This window comes from Schistocerca cancellata, chromosome 5, assembly GCF_023864275.1.
Source record: "Schistocerca cancellata isolate TAMUIC-IGC-003103 chromosome 5, iqSchCanc2.1, whole genome shotgun sequence".
Taxonomy (NCBI): Eukaryota; Metazoa; Arthropoda; class Insecta; order Orthoptera; family Acrididae; genus Schistocerca; species Schistocerca cancellata.
The window spans coordinates 392,408,721-392,422,414 of NC_064630.1; the positions used below are offsets into that span (position 1 = coordinate 392,408,721).

General features: G+C 36.0%; 1 protein-coding gene across 1 annotated transcript in view; it reads right to left on the bottom strand.

Moving 5' to 3' along the window:
* The window catches only part of LOC126188230 (serine/threonine-protein kinase PRP4 homolog), a 135,009-nt gene that overhangs the window by 20,369 nt on the left and 100,946 nt on the right, over positions 1 to 13,694 (bottom strand). The window contains exons 11-14 of the mRNA XM_049929782.1: positions 5,990 to 6,143; positions 5,730 to 5,867; positions 5,526 to 5,640; positions 5,344 to 5,450 (exon numbers count right to left, since the gene is read on the bottom strand). Coding sequence (XP_049785739.1) covers positions 5,344 to 5,450; positions 5,526 to 5,640; positions 5,730 to 5,867; positions 5,990 to 6,143 — 514 coding nt within the window. The remainder of the gene's footprint in view (positions 1 to 5,343; positions 5,451 to 5,525; positions 5,641 to 5,729; positions 5,868 to 5,989; positions 6,144 to 13,694) is intronic.

Sequence of the window (13,694 nt, forward strand, 5' to 3'; positions counted from 1 at the left end):
AAGTGGAATGTTTCCCTCTATAATATTCACACACACACACACACACACACACACACACACACACCTACGATGGATTATGGTTTTTTTGAGATATATTTATCATTTCATCAGTTAAAATACAAATTGTTTTAACACAGTAACGTAGCGAAACCATATAATCTTCCTTACGAAAATTCAATAATTATGAAAGCACAGAATTTATGTCAAATGTTAAATTTCACAGTTAAAGATTCATAGCTTAGGTTTTCAGCTGAACAAGAAGTTTCAATATCTACACTTCCAGCTTCTTTCCTTGCTTTTTGTATACATTCTTCTTTTATCTTTCAGCTCACATTTCCTAAACTGTTGTCCTTTTAAGACTGGGCACTTAATTTTCACTAGATTTTTTTTTCTTTTTAAAGGCTTCTATTCTTTTTGATGAAGCATTCTTCAAACATAATTCATTTTTTAATGTTTATTCAGTTGTTTCTCATTATTAAGTAAACCACCTAACGACTGACTGCATTGTAAACACTTCTTTCTCCAACAACTGTATCTTATTTCAAGTTTTCAACCAAAACTTCTCTGTTTCTAAAGAAGTCCCTTCCAACTGCAGCATTTCCAAGAAACTTGTGTAACTGTTTCTATATGAACTTGGTGAAATCCTAGTTCAAACTTCGCAGTAAATTCATCAGAAAGTGATGACAAAGATCACCATCTCTCCTACTTTGTAGAGCGGACAAGCTTATGAACCCCACGATTGGTGAAGACTCGTAGACATCAAACTATTTAGCACCGAGTGGTAGTTTCACTGTCCTTCTACCTCTTTCCGTTGATGCCCATGACAGCAGCATATGTACATTCAACCAGGTTTGCAGTTTTTGAGATACTCATTCACAGGCTCAGCGTAATAATAGTCTGTCCTTTGTCAAAGTCACTTATCTCAATGGATTTCCCCATTTGCAGCCCGTATCTTCGCTATGCTGATCCCCCGTCTGTCACTGCTCCGCATTCATACTTTTGTTACCACGTCATGTTCGTGCAACGCCACTAGGTAGCACCCAATGTCGTGGTGGGCTGTGGTCATAATGTTCTGGCTCATCTGTGTACATAACAGGCGTCAAAATACTCATCAGGCACTTGTTTATTATCTAACAAAGGCTGTCTGAAATTTGTACTACATTTAGCCACCAACATAACTGGAACTGACAACTGCCTGGGAAGTAGAAATGTTTAACTTAATTTTATTAATCATAATTGATGCTTTTGGAAAGCCTGCAACTGTGTCATTCATTTTTTAAATAATGAAACACTGCACCAGTTATGTATTTTTTCACGTTTTGAGAATTTATTCTCATTGTAAAGTGCAAATATTATTATAAGTTTTTTGTGTGATGTTTGCAAGTGTGTTTTTCTACTTCTCTTGCACTCTAGTCATCTTTCCGAGTTCATAAGGTATACTGTGCCGCCTCCATTATGCAGAAAATCACACACATACAAACCATCATTCACCCTGTTCGTATGTCAAACATCACAAAAAATACCTACATATATATTTGCAATTGACAATGAGAATAAAGTCTCATTACAGAAAAAATATGTAACTGGTTCACTATTTTATTACTGAACCAGAAACTTTATTTAAGAGGAATGCAAAGAGAGCAAAGGTGTCAACTAATGCTACAAGCGGCCTAACAATGAAATATGTATTTGAGTCCTGATCGTTATCGAGCTGCGCATGCACGGTGGACACATTTTGAAAATGGTTATTATCAGTCAAGACACCTTTATTCGAACAAAACTAGTCACTTCCATCAGCCATCAGTAGAGGTTGGTAATGGAAGGAGACAAAGCATGTGAATTGTTCGGACTTTTACCAATTCAGATCACCTCAGTAAAGTGCCCTTGTGTCAATAAACTTAACAGCGTAATGTTTGTAAATGCTACTTTAAGGATAATGCCATGCCAGTGTCATTTTTCTCCTCTACGACCATTGTTTCATAGTGCATAATTTCTGGAAAAACACGTGAATGCACAATCGGGTATAAATTAATAGTGTGGACACTGGAAATTTTATGGAAGCAATAAAAATGTTGTAAACTGTGGGAAAAACATTAATTCTAGGAACATAAAAGCCAGTTATAGAGTAATTCCTTCAGTGTGTTTGCTAATCATCATTCTATAACTTCATTTTAATACAAACAAGCAAAAATTTAGTGTTACTTCTCATTCTGAAGGTATTCCTTTCACATTCGTCTCAATCTGTAGAACATAAATCATTCATAACTAAGTTGTGGCACATTTACATGACATCGAAACTTCTGTAATACTGTAGCAGTTTACACTGGTAGCGGCAACCATTTCTTATGATATTAACAAAATCATTACATTCTGTTATTCATCAACATGTGGAACTGTCTACCTGTGATATTTTGATGAGAGTAAGTGAAGAAAACATACTATTCAACAAAACAAGATGATGTATATAATCATAATGGTAAACTCCACAACACTGCAAAATAACGTAATCTGGCACCACCTTCTTTGTGCAGTGTACTGAAAGATATTTCTAAATGCTGAAAATAAAAGTTCTTCTGCACTGTAACAAAAAATATTGGTGGATCATCATTCAGAGTTTACACTGTCCTAAAATGGTACCATAAAATAAGGAGTGAAAACATTCTTTCAGGCTGAAAAGTATTCTGAGAAAATACACAAGAAATCACACTGGGGATTGGAAACAATGAATTTCTGGGTAGTTCGGCTCAATTATCATCATAAATTTAAGTGGAGAATGTGAGGCCATGGAATACGAGAAGAACAATACCTTGCTACGATTAATACAAGGACACGGGTCCAGAAACATTTTCAGTTCCAACAGCACTTGGAAGGGGAGGGGGCTTTTTACAATTTAGTTCCTTCAGGAAACTACTATTGTCATAAAGGGAATTTACGACTGAGGCAAAATTGACAGTACTGTTACGTATAATACTGATGAAAATGAAAAGGCACTGCCATTAACAATGGGTGGCATAAAATCAAGTGCTCTAAGAACATGTAAGTACTACCATGTACTTGAGATTCAACAGCAGTTCCCTCAGAAAGATTTTTTTGTATTATTGCTTTATCAGGAATGCTAATGTATTGATTTTGCTGCTACCGTAACTGTAGAAGTCACCTTCACTTCCGAACTGGACATAATTTAATATGTGTAAGCAAAATACAAAATGGCTGTTATGCTGGGCTGAATTTCATTCATTGAGAGATAGACAATAATGACAGACAATTCTGGCTTTGACACCATTTTTGTAAAGAAGAACAGAAAGTCCGACAGATGTATTAGTAATTGAGATATTTCTGGACTGTTTCCCTTGACAACATCTTGACTTTTAAACCCTAGTTGGCTGGCCAAAGTGGCCGTGCGGTTAAAGGCGCTGCAGTCTGGAACCGCAAGACCGCTACGGTCGCAGGTTCGAATCCTGCCTCGGGCATGGATGTTTGTGATGTCCTTAGGTTAGTTAGGTTTAACTAGTTCTAAGTTCTAGGGGACTAATGACCTCAGCAGTTGAGTCCCATAGTGCTCAGAGCCATTTGAACCATTTTTGAAACCCTAGTTGGATGTGAGAGTCTATTGCGAAGAAACACGCTAAAGTAAATTATGGTGCAGATGGTGACACTGAGGACGATGATGAAATACATATTTCACTAGCTTTATAAAGATTTTATGGAATAAGGAGCTACTTTTTATTAGTTCAGTCAGTTATTGCAGCATCAATCAGCTAAAGTGACAACACTTGTCAGTTGGAAGAAAACAGCAAACTAGTCTCACTATTTTTTCATAGAACGAGAGACATTATTTAATGCATATTCTGAAATTTTCCTATCACGCTCATTCTGTATCAATACTCCAATAAACAAATATTTACATAAAATGTGTGTTGTTTATTTTTTGCCCTTTCTTTAAACAACACTCATTGGTAATTTTACATGTAGCTTAAAAGTGAATCCCTGTTGAGTTCAATATAAACTACACTTTAATTTTAAGCACACAATAGCCTGTGATTAATAAATACTATATAAAGGTGGACATTACACTCCCTGTCAATCCTTTTGTGTACGTGAGATAACTCCAAACCCTTATTTAAGGGAAAAAAAATTAAATTCTCATAGATGCAGTGAAAAGAATTTTTATTGGAGAAAGATAGATTGAAAGAATTCTTTCGCTGATGGGTGTGAAAGAGCAGAAATAGGAAATTCAACAGATGAATTACTTTCTCTAAGCAATCTATGAACATCCACCACAATTACCATTTGATGTGAACACACTTTGTTGTCCATTATGCAGTAGTCTGCAGTGCTTTCCATACACACTCATTTATCACTGATCTTTCTCCCTGTCTCACACAGAGCTTTCCATTCCAACTGCATGACACTGTTCTGGAACTCCAACACAAAGTCAAGCGGTGTGTACGAATCGGAATGGACTTTCTTTTCCCCTTCACTCTTTTGGTCACAGGAGCCTGAATTGTGACTGCTGGCTGTACCAAATGAAGGTGAAGGCACGAGTTATTTGGAATATGCTTTATGGTTATTTTGCTTCAGTCATTCAGTCAATGGAGCCTAAATCATGATCGCACAACATGTCGATCAAGTCAGGAGTTAGGTGGAATATGCTTCATGGTCAATCTACAAAAGCTATAAATGCTGATTTGTCTTTCTTCAAAAATAACTCATAGGGTCAGTAGTACTGTGTCAGTACTGCTTCGTGTGTTCATATGTTATCTGTAACAAAAAAAATCTCCATCCAAGTTGGTTTTTAACTTTCATTCCACGTTTCTTCTGTAATTTGTGTTAGTATTTTGCAATGATGTTTTATCAAAATGATGGTTTGGCAACACACCTGCCTTCTGTGGTACTGGGATTAATACATTATTCTCAAGTATGAGGATATTCCACCTGTATCTTATATTCTAATAGCAAAATTTTGCCAAAGTTCGTTCTCTCAAGGATCATAGTTATTCTGACTGAAAATCTTCAACTCTAGGCGTTTTGTTTTGACTAAAATTATGAGTGACAAAAAATTTACCCCCCCCCCAACACACACACACACACACACACACACACACACACACACACACACACACACAGACGATATCTTACCAAATAATGCTATTCCTGGTCAACTACCATTATTTGCATTAGGCAATTCCTTTCTTTAAAGACATGCACAATGCTACATGTCAAGTAAATTTTTCAGTGTGAAATGTGTACAACACGAAAAGCACTAAAGCCAGCTTTAATTTTCATTACAATAAGAAGTAGTAACATGTTCAACATTGATTTTATTGTCAAAATATTTCATACCTGGTTATTTGTTTTTCCAGCAAACATGATTTTTCCTGTATACAGTTCATATATGGTGCAACCAGCTGACCACATATCAATCCCAAAATCATATGGAATGCCTAGAACTAGAAAAAGCAAATATTTTCAGCAATATTAAATTGAAAGCATATTGGTCCAAAATCTTAAGAATAAGAACTTACTTATTTCAGGTGCTCGGTAAAATCTGCTCACTAAGTAAGGTGTAATTTCATTTTCAGCCACATGTGAAGCAGATCCAAAGTCACACAATTTTAATACTAGTTTACTCTCACTAACCTGGGAAACAAAGAAGAGATGATTACCTTTACTGTAACATAATTTTACACACAATATAACACGCTTCAACTGATTGTTCTTTTACTTACTAAGATATTGTCAGGTTTAATATCTGCATGGAGAATGTTTGCCTTCTTTAAAAGTTTCAGGGCTAAAAATAACTGCTGGCTATAAGAACGAACTGCTTTTACATGAAGCCCAACATCTTTTCCATACTTCTTCAAAACCTGTGAAAATTTGTTAACAAATTTTTGTAGTTTCCATATTTACAGCAGCACACACAAAACATGAGCAGACAACATGTAACTGCACAGTACAGTGTTTGTTTAAACTGTAATATGAAGCTCACCTCTCTCAAGTTCATACTCAAAGGTTCAAACACCATACACAAATGGTTTTTGTGAAAAAAATGCCTGAATAGCCTCAAACAGTGGAATTTGTCATCAGGATCTGCATCATTCAGACGCCTCAGAACTTCTAGTTCCTTTAATCCTGTTTTATGCCTGAAACAGCGTACCAAATATTTATTAAATGTGATTGTATCATGATGAAATAACCAGTTATTGCCCAAATAAACAAGAACTTATTTCATCACCATACATGACTAACATAATCAGAGAATTAAATGCAAGCTCTTTCGGACTTGGCTGTTCCAATTCTTTACATCATGCAAGAGACCAATGACCATAGCCGACCCATGGCAACTCATGCCCCTTGCTTTTTGCACGCACGCACACACACACACACACACACACACACACACACACACACACAGTGAGAGAGAGAGAGAGAGAGAGAGAGAGAGAGAGAGAGAATGAATTTCCTTTGGCATACAGCAACTGAATGTGTACATACAACTCATCAATTCAAACATCATATGAGTAATCTTAGGAAGTTGACCATTTATCAGTTTTTACGGTCCAAGGCATGACAACAGTTATTTAAACAGAATGTATTCATTGCAAATAATGACAATGTTTTATGACTTTCGATGTTATGTCTGCAGTTCGTCTTGTTGTACTGTACACATTCTGCAAACAGCACTGAACTGAAACAAGAGTACTAATGAAAAATTGACCAGTATTCCTTAGACAAGATACGTCACTCATTCTAGAATACCACAGATTGTCTGAAGACAAGTCAAAATAGAGTACTTATTTTAGTAATAAACTTCAAGAAGTGACAAGTAGGTAAATTTCACAATGAGCCACATGGTATTTTGCTACTTCTTTATTATTTAGAAACATTTTATATGCACTTATATTTTGTTAATAAATTGCCGAAACACAATTTACAAGTAGATTAAATGGGGGACCAAACTGATTAGTGTCTGTGTGTCTTACTGTGCAGATCATATCCTTCACTTCCAGTTTTTGGCTGAACCAACGTTCTAAAGTGTAAATAACAGAACCTTTGCTCATATTATATCAAACAATTTCAACATATGCATTTGAGCTGCACAAACCATTGTACACTGGAGCGTACAAGTACACCACTAACACAAACCCTTCCTGATTCATTGGAAATAACAACTGTTAGTAAACCTCTCAAAAAGCTTGAATTTCTCTCATTTTTAATCATTGAAATTTCATGAGATATATGTGGTATGAAGTAATACATTGCTTAACTCTACTTGGAAGATGTTTTTCTAGGAATTTCAACAATACATCTCTGATGCACAATGTCTCTTAGGTGCGCTCCTGTGCTGACTAAATGAACCACCATGAACACTATCTCCTCCATTATTTCTACCTAAGTAAGGGTCCCAGGCTGATGATAAGAACTTAAAAATTGGTCAAATGGGGACGTCGTACGCTCTCTTTTTTGTGGTTTTCCTTATTTTTTTGTTCTACTTGCACTAAATTCATTCTACTATCCCTCTAAGTACATACTTCATTTTCCCCGAATTTACTACCAATTTAATCACACTCATGCATAATCAAATTTTACAACTTTTTGCAATCTTAATTTAAACACGCTTTGCACCAGTATTACTTTTCAGAATATCTCTATAAATTTAATCATAATGTCTTGGACATTATGGTGATAGCTACAGAAATATCCACAATCTTGCAGAAGAATGAAGTCCTATGCAGCCTTTATTTACAAATTGGGCTAACCTTCTCTCTTTAATATTTATTTTTGGATGTCAAGATATCAAAACACAACAATAACCACTTAACTGAACAATTTCTTTGGCTAGATTTATTTGAAAGTCTGAAAAGATGTAGTTCCTATAAATTAACATGATGAAAAACAATATACGTCTACATTTACACCCCACAAGCCCCTTACGGTCTGTGATGAATAGTACTTTGTGTACTGGTGTCACTTCCCCCTTTCTCCTGTTCCAGTCACATATGGCTCACAGGATGAGCAACTGCTAGGAAGCTTGCATGTAGGCTTGAATCTCTCTAATTCTATCTTGATGGGCTTTTTGTGAAATACATGTGAAATACACATAGGAGCAAACAATATATTGGTTGACTCCTCTACCAATATATGCTCTCAGTACTTTTAGCAGGAGACCATACCATAAAGCAGAATGTCTCTCTTGCAGTGTCTGCCACTAGAGTTGGCTGAGCACCTCTATAACACTTTCTTGCTTACTAAATGAATCTTTTAACAAAACGTGCTTCACTTCTTTGGGACTTCTCTATTACCTCGACCAGTCCTATCTGGTTGGTTGGTTGGTTGGTTTGGGGAAGGAGACCAGACAGCGTGGTCATCGGTCTCATCGGATTAGGGAAGGAAGTCGGCCGTGCCCTTTCATAGGAACCATCCCGGCATTTGCCTGGAGTGATTTAGGGAAATCACGGAAAACCTAAATCAGGATGGCCGGACGCGGGATTGAACCGTCGTCCTTCCGAATGCGAGTCCAGTGTCTTACCACTGCGCCACCTCGCTCAGTCCTATCTGGTACAGATCCCATACTGATGAGCAATATTTAAGTTTTGGTCAAAGAAGAGGTTTGTAAGTTACTTTCTTTGATGATAGTCAACATTTTTCTGTGGATTGTTTCAATGACTCTCTCAGTTTGGCATCTGCCTTACTCCTGATTAATTTCATGTTGTCATTCCATTTTAAATTAATCCATACACAAACTGCTAGATATTTTACAGAAGTACCTGCTTCTAGCGATTGTTCTGCAATTGCATAATCATATAATAAATGGTCTTCCTGTCCGTGTATTGCAATTTTTTTCATTTGTTTATGTTGAGGTTCAACTGCTACTCCCTGCATCAAGTGTCTATCCTCTGCAGGTCTTCCTGCAGTTTGCTACAATTTTCTATCATTGCAAATTCTCTGTATATAACAGCATTATCCGCAAAGACCCTCAAGAAATTTCCGACATTATCTACTGCATCATATATATTTTAAAATTTACAATTAAAACAGATATTCATCGTCATATTTATTTCTAGTCCCCCGCACTCACCTTCACAAGGAGGGAATGAGCAGTCATTAGGACTACAACAAAATACATACTGTTCCAAGTCTGTCACATGTGTCATCAGGATTGAAAATATAAGTGTCGAGCTTTTAGCTGTAATCCATCTTTTACAAAGCACAAGGGCTACTGCATTTTCTGATGTATACTCCCACATATATCTAAATCTGTCACTGGCTTATAACCAATAAAAATGCTTGAAACAAGTCGATAAACACAGTGCTTATCAAAATTTTCCTGGTATGAATATTTCAAATTAAAGACTTGTCACAAATAATTGTGACAATCTTTTTGTTGTGCGTATCTGTAACTCAGCATCTCCTTTGTATGGAGAGTAGCAACTTTCCTTGTCGTAATACTGTTACGTTACATGCAGGATTTTCTATTGTCAAATTATATATCTTAAGATTAAGAGCTACAGATTTCTTATTTTGTACTTCTGAACTTGGTGCTCCTAAAGTGGCTCTTGAGAATCAAATGTTAAGTGTTCCTCTTGTTGTACACCATCAGAGAAAAAGTCACTGAAATATGTAGAGTATAAAAAAATTCAAATTTTAAAGAAGAGCCATGAAGCATTATTTTCAGCTGGAATGCTGCCATCCTGTTCTGTGAAGTAAAAGGCCTACACACTAACTTCACTGAACTCTTGCCAACTTTTACTAAGTTCCAATGATAAACTTATACAAGTAGCTAGATAGAAAAAGATTTTTTTAACTTGGTTACAGCTTCGAAGATAAAACATCTACACCTACATGGATACTCTGCAAATCACATTTAAGTGCCTGGCAGAGAGTTAATTGAACCACCTTCACAATTCTCTATTATTCCAATCTCGTATAGTGCACAGAAAAACAAAAACCTATATCTTTCCGTGTGAGCTCTGAGTTCCCTTATTTTATTATGATGATTGTTTCTCCCTATGTAGGTCAGCATCAACAAAATATTTTCGCATTCGGAGAAGAAAGTTGGTGATCAAAATTTTGTGAGAAGATTCCGCCGCAATGAAAAATGCCTTTGTTTTAATGGCGTCCACCCCAAATCCTGTATCATTCAGTGAGACTCTCTCCCCTATTTCGCAATAATACAAAACATGCTATCCTTCTTTTAACTTTATCAATGTACTCCGTCAATCCTTTCTCGCAAGGATCCCACACCATGCAGCAATATTCTGAGAGAGGGGGACAAGCGTACTGTAGGCAGCCTCTTTAATAGATCTTTTACGTTTTCTAAGTGTCCTGCCAATAAAATGCAGTCTTTGGTTTGCCTTACCCACAAATTATTTGACTTTAAAAAGAATTAAAACCTGAAACTGTGTGGTCAGATGACAAAAGTGAGTGTTATTTCAAACCTGGTTAAGAGAGGAACAATTAGAATGGTATCAAAGCAGTTGAAGAGTGTAACCTTCCACACATTCAATGTGCACAATAATTTGTTTGGTCACCCTTCCGTATTTAATTCTTCACTTTTGTCAATCCTGATATACTTTCATTCTTCACTGCTCATTTTTCATTATACGGGTATATATTTTCACAGCCCCCTCCCTGGCCCCTATCCTATCAGCTGAAAATTATTTCTGCTTTTGAGAGCTGTTACAGAAGTGTTTTGTAATTAGAAATTCTGCAGCCTAAGTTTTAGGGCTGTAGCCCGATTCCAGCTCATGGTTTGGATGGTATAAATAAATGAGAACTTGAGAATGGGGTCACGGCCCTGAAAATAGGAGCAAAAGAAATCAAATACAAATAAATAAAAATGTTAGTGTAGAACTATTTCCAAAACAAATATTTCATGAGCTATGCAACCACAAACTGAATTATTCTTTGAAAGTAATATGAGGTCATCTTTCATAAGTAAAATTAACTTGTTCAAAAACTAAACACTTCTGTTGTTCTGAAACAACCTTTAGTTACCTACAGCTCCTTTACTGCATTGACAGATAGCCAACCAGCTCCCCACGCCCACCCCTCCCCCCCTGCAAGATGGTACTTCTCAGTCTGAAAACTCAATGTTTAGCAATTATTTTTATGCCTGTTAGAAGTTCCCGAACATTTCATTTGAAAATTATGGACTTTACACATGATGCTTAAATTATTCAAGTTTTTATATAGCATTCACAACAAAAAATATTTAGGAGACTAAAGACTATGTCTGCATTGGCCTGCATAAAGTCATGCAAATGTAAATATTCAGACTACGAACAAAGAGATAGTGATTCCGCATAAGGTGTTAAATTCATCAACTTCTAAACATTTGCATTCTAACTTATCTTGTCTCACGAGATTCCAAGTGTTGTTAAGTGGAGGTCTTCACTCTACTATCCAGCTACACAGTGAGAGACTGCCACTGAGTGAGATCAGCCTGGAAAGAATGACAGACACAGCCGGCAGGCTAGATTAAAAATGCTTTACATACATTTTATGAAGTGAACATTCACTGAATGAAAATGTTCACTCTCTTGTTATAAATTAGCTATGGAAGAGAATGATTCAAACAAGTCTTAGATACTATTAATCTGAACATAATGTAAACAACATATGCAGGCCAATACAAAACTTACCTTCCCGCATGATACTGTATGCTCGAAACAGCCAAACAAGTCTTCTCTCTCAAATTAAAACCTAAGGAAATAATATTCACGTTTGAAATATTCAATATCTAAAATTTTGATTGAAATGAAACTTTATGATCTGCTTTAATTTCACACAAAGGTTTAAATGGCCACAAAATTTCAACCAGTTATACCTAATCCCTTCGCTGACACAAATGATTTATAGAAATCCCTTTTTTTTACTGCTGTTACAAAAAACTGATTGCTGTTACAGCTCCAAATAGGAAATAAAGTGTAAATTTTATACATAGGGACAGAAAAAATTGTTTTATTTCATGAAAAAATTCGGTATTGTTTTTTGGCGAATTTGGTGTTGGTATTTCTTTTTCACTAAGTTTGGTGTTGGCTTTTTTGCCAAATTCGGTGTTGTTTACTGTGTTTTTTCCTATAAAATTAGGTGTTTTTTACTGAATTCAGTGTTTTTTTACTTAATTCAGTGCTTTTTTTGTCAAATACGGTGTTTTTTGCCAAATTTAGTGGTGTTTTTTGTGTAATTTAGTTGTGTTTTTTTTTGTTAATTTCGGCACTATTTATTCATCAAATCAATGTTCATTGCACAGTAAATGAACTGTTATTTTAAGACCACTCGCGAACCCCCAGCCTTGAGGAGATTAGAAGCCAAAATGCAGTTTTAACATTCAGTAACTATCAGTTAAGAATATTCATAAATTTGCAATCTTTGTTTTTATAATTGTTTTACACATTGCAAAGTTACAAATTTCACAATATGTCATAAACATCACAGATTTCACATTATTTTGCTAATAACTGCTAATTTCTAGTTATTGTTTCCATGAAATTTTCCTGTCCCTAGTTAAACAACTTGTAAATGTCATAAAACACTAACTGAAGCAAAATGAACAAAATGTTCCACATGCAGGAGCGAGAAATACCCACTTTTTTTAATACCTACAGAATAAGCACCCACAGGACCTGTTAAAAACCCTGTATCTAATTATGCTTCCTGGATGAACAGCTGTAAAGCAAGGCAAACGATGATTTAACCTACATAAGAAAAAACTGTGTTGCTGTTGTGTGTGTGTGTGTGTGTGTGTGTGTGTGTGTGTGTGTGTGTGTGTGTGTGTGCGTGTGAGCGGGAGCGCGCACGCACGAGCGCGTGCAGCATATGGCGCCGGACTTAAATCTACTGAAGGGAAAAATCCTTAAATCCCCTGAGGTGAGAAATTAGCCAGAATAAAAGGCTGAAAAATCAACACTGGTAACCAATGGCAGCTTAAAATTTTAAATTAATTTCTCTTTCTAACTAACAGAATAACTGGAAAGTCAATAGAGGGTCTTATATCAGCAGTTCGTTCACACTGCGACAGAGCGGGGAAACAGCAAATTTTCAAAAAGCAGCCAAGACCAAACTTGTGGTTAAACCTCCGCAGTTATGCTACTGTTGATTGCTAAGACAATAAGCACGTAACTAAAAGTATACAGTTTTGCTATTACTACAGCATTCTACCTCCAGGAAAGAGAGTCCAATATCTATGAAAGACTTCCCACTAATTTCTAATATACTTAAAGCAGAACATGGTCTTATTCATGAAACATGGCGAATAATTTGGCTGGATTTTTTTGTGAATTGATTAGCCGCATAACAGCCACTCTAATTAATATGAAATATGGTCAATCAGTTCAAGCAGTAGCTTTGAGCTGGTTGATCATGTAAATCCACCCAATTTTCTTCAATTCATTGACCTAAGTTTCAAACTCTTAACACAGATTGGGGAACACACTGATGTCTAAATCAGTTTCATGATCACCTTTATCCATTTTAGTCAAAACTAATTGTCCAAGCCTATGACAGGAAAAACAGACCCAGACCAACACTGCACCTGCATAACACACCCCCAATAACTACCGGTTGCCAAGAGACATCTGTCTCGTCCACACACTTTCATCATGCACTTTGACACATTATTCCTAGGGACCTGAAAGTGTAGCTTTTTTTGGCAAAATTAGCATTATTTTTAATGAAATACTCATCTATTT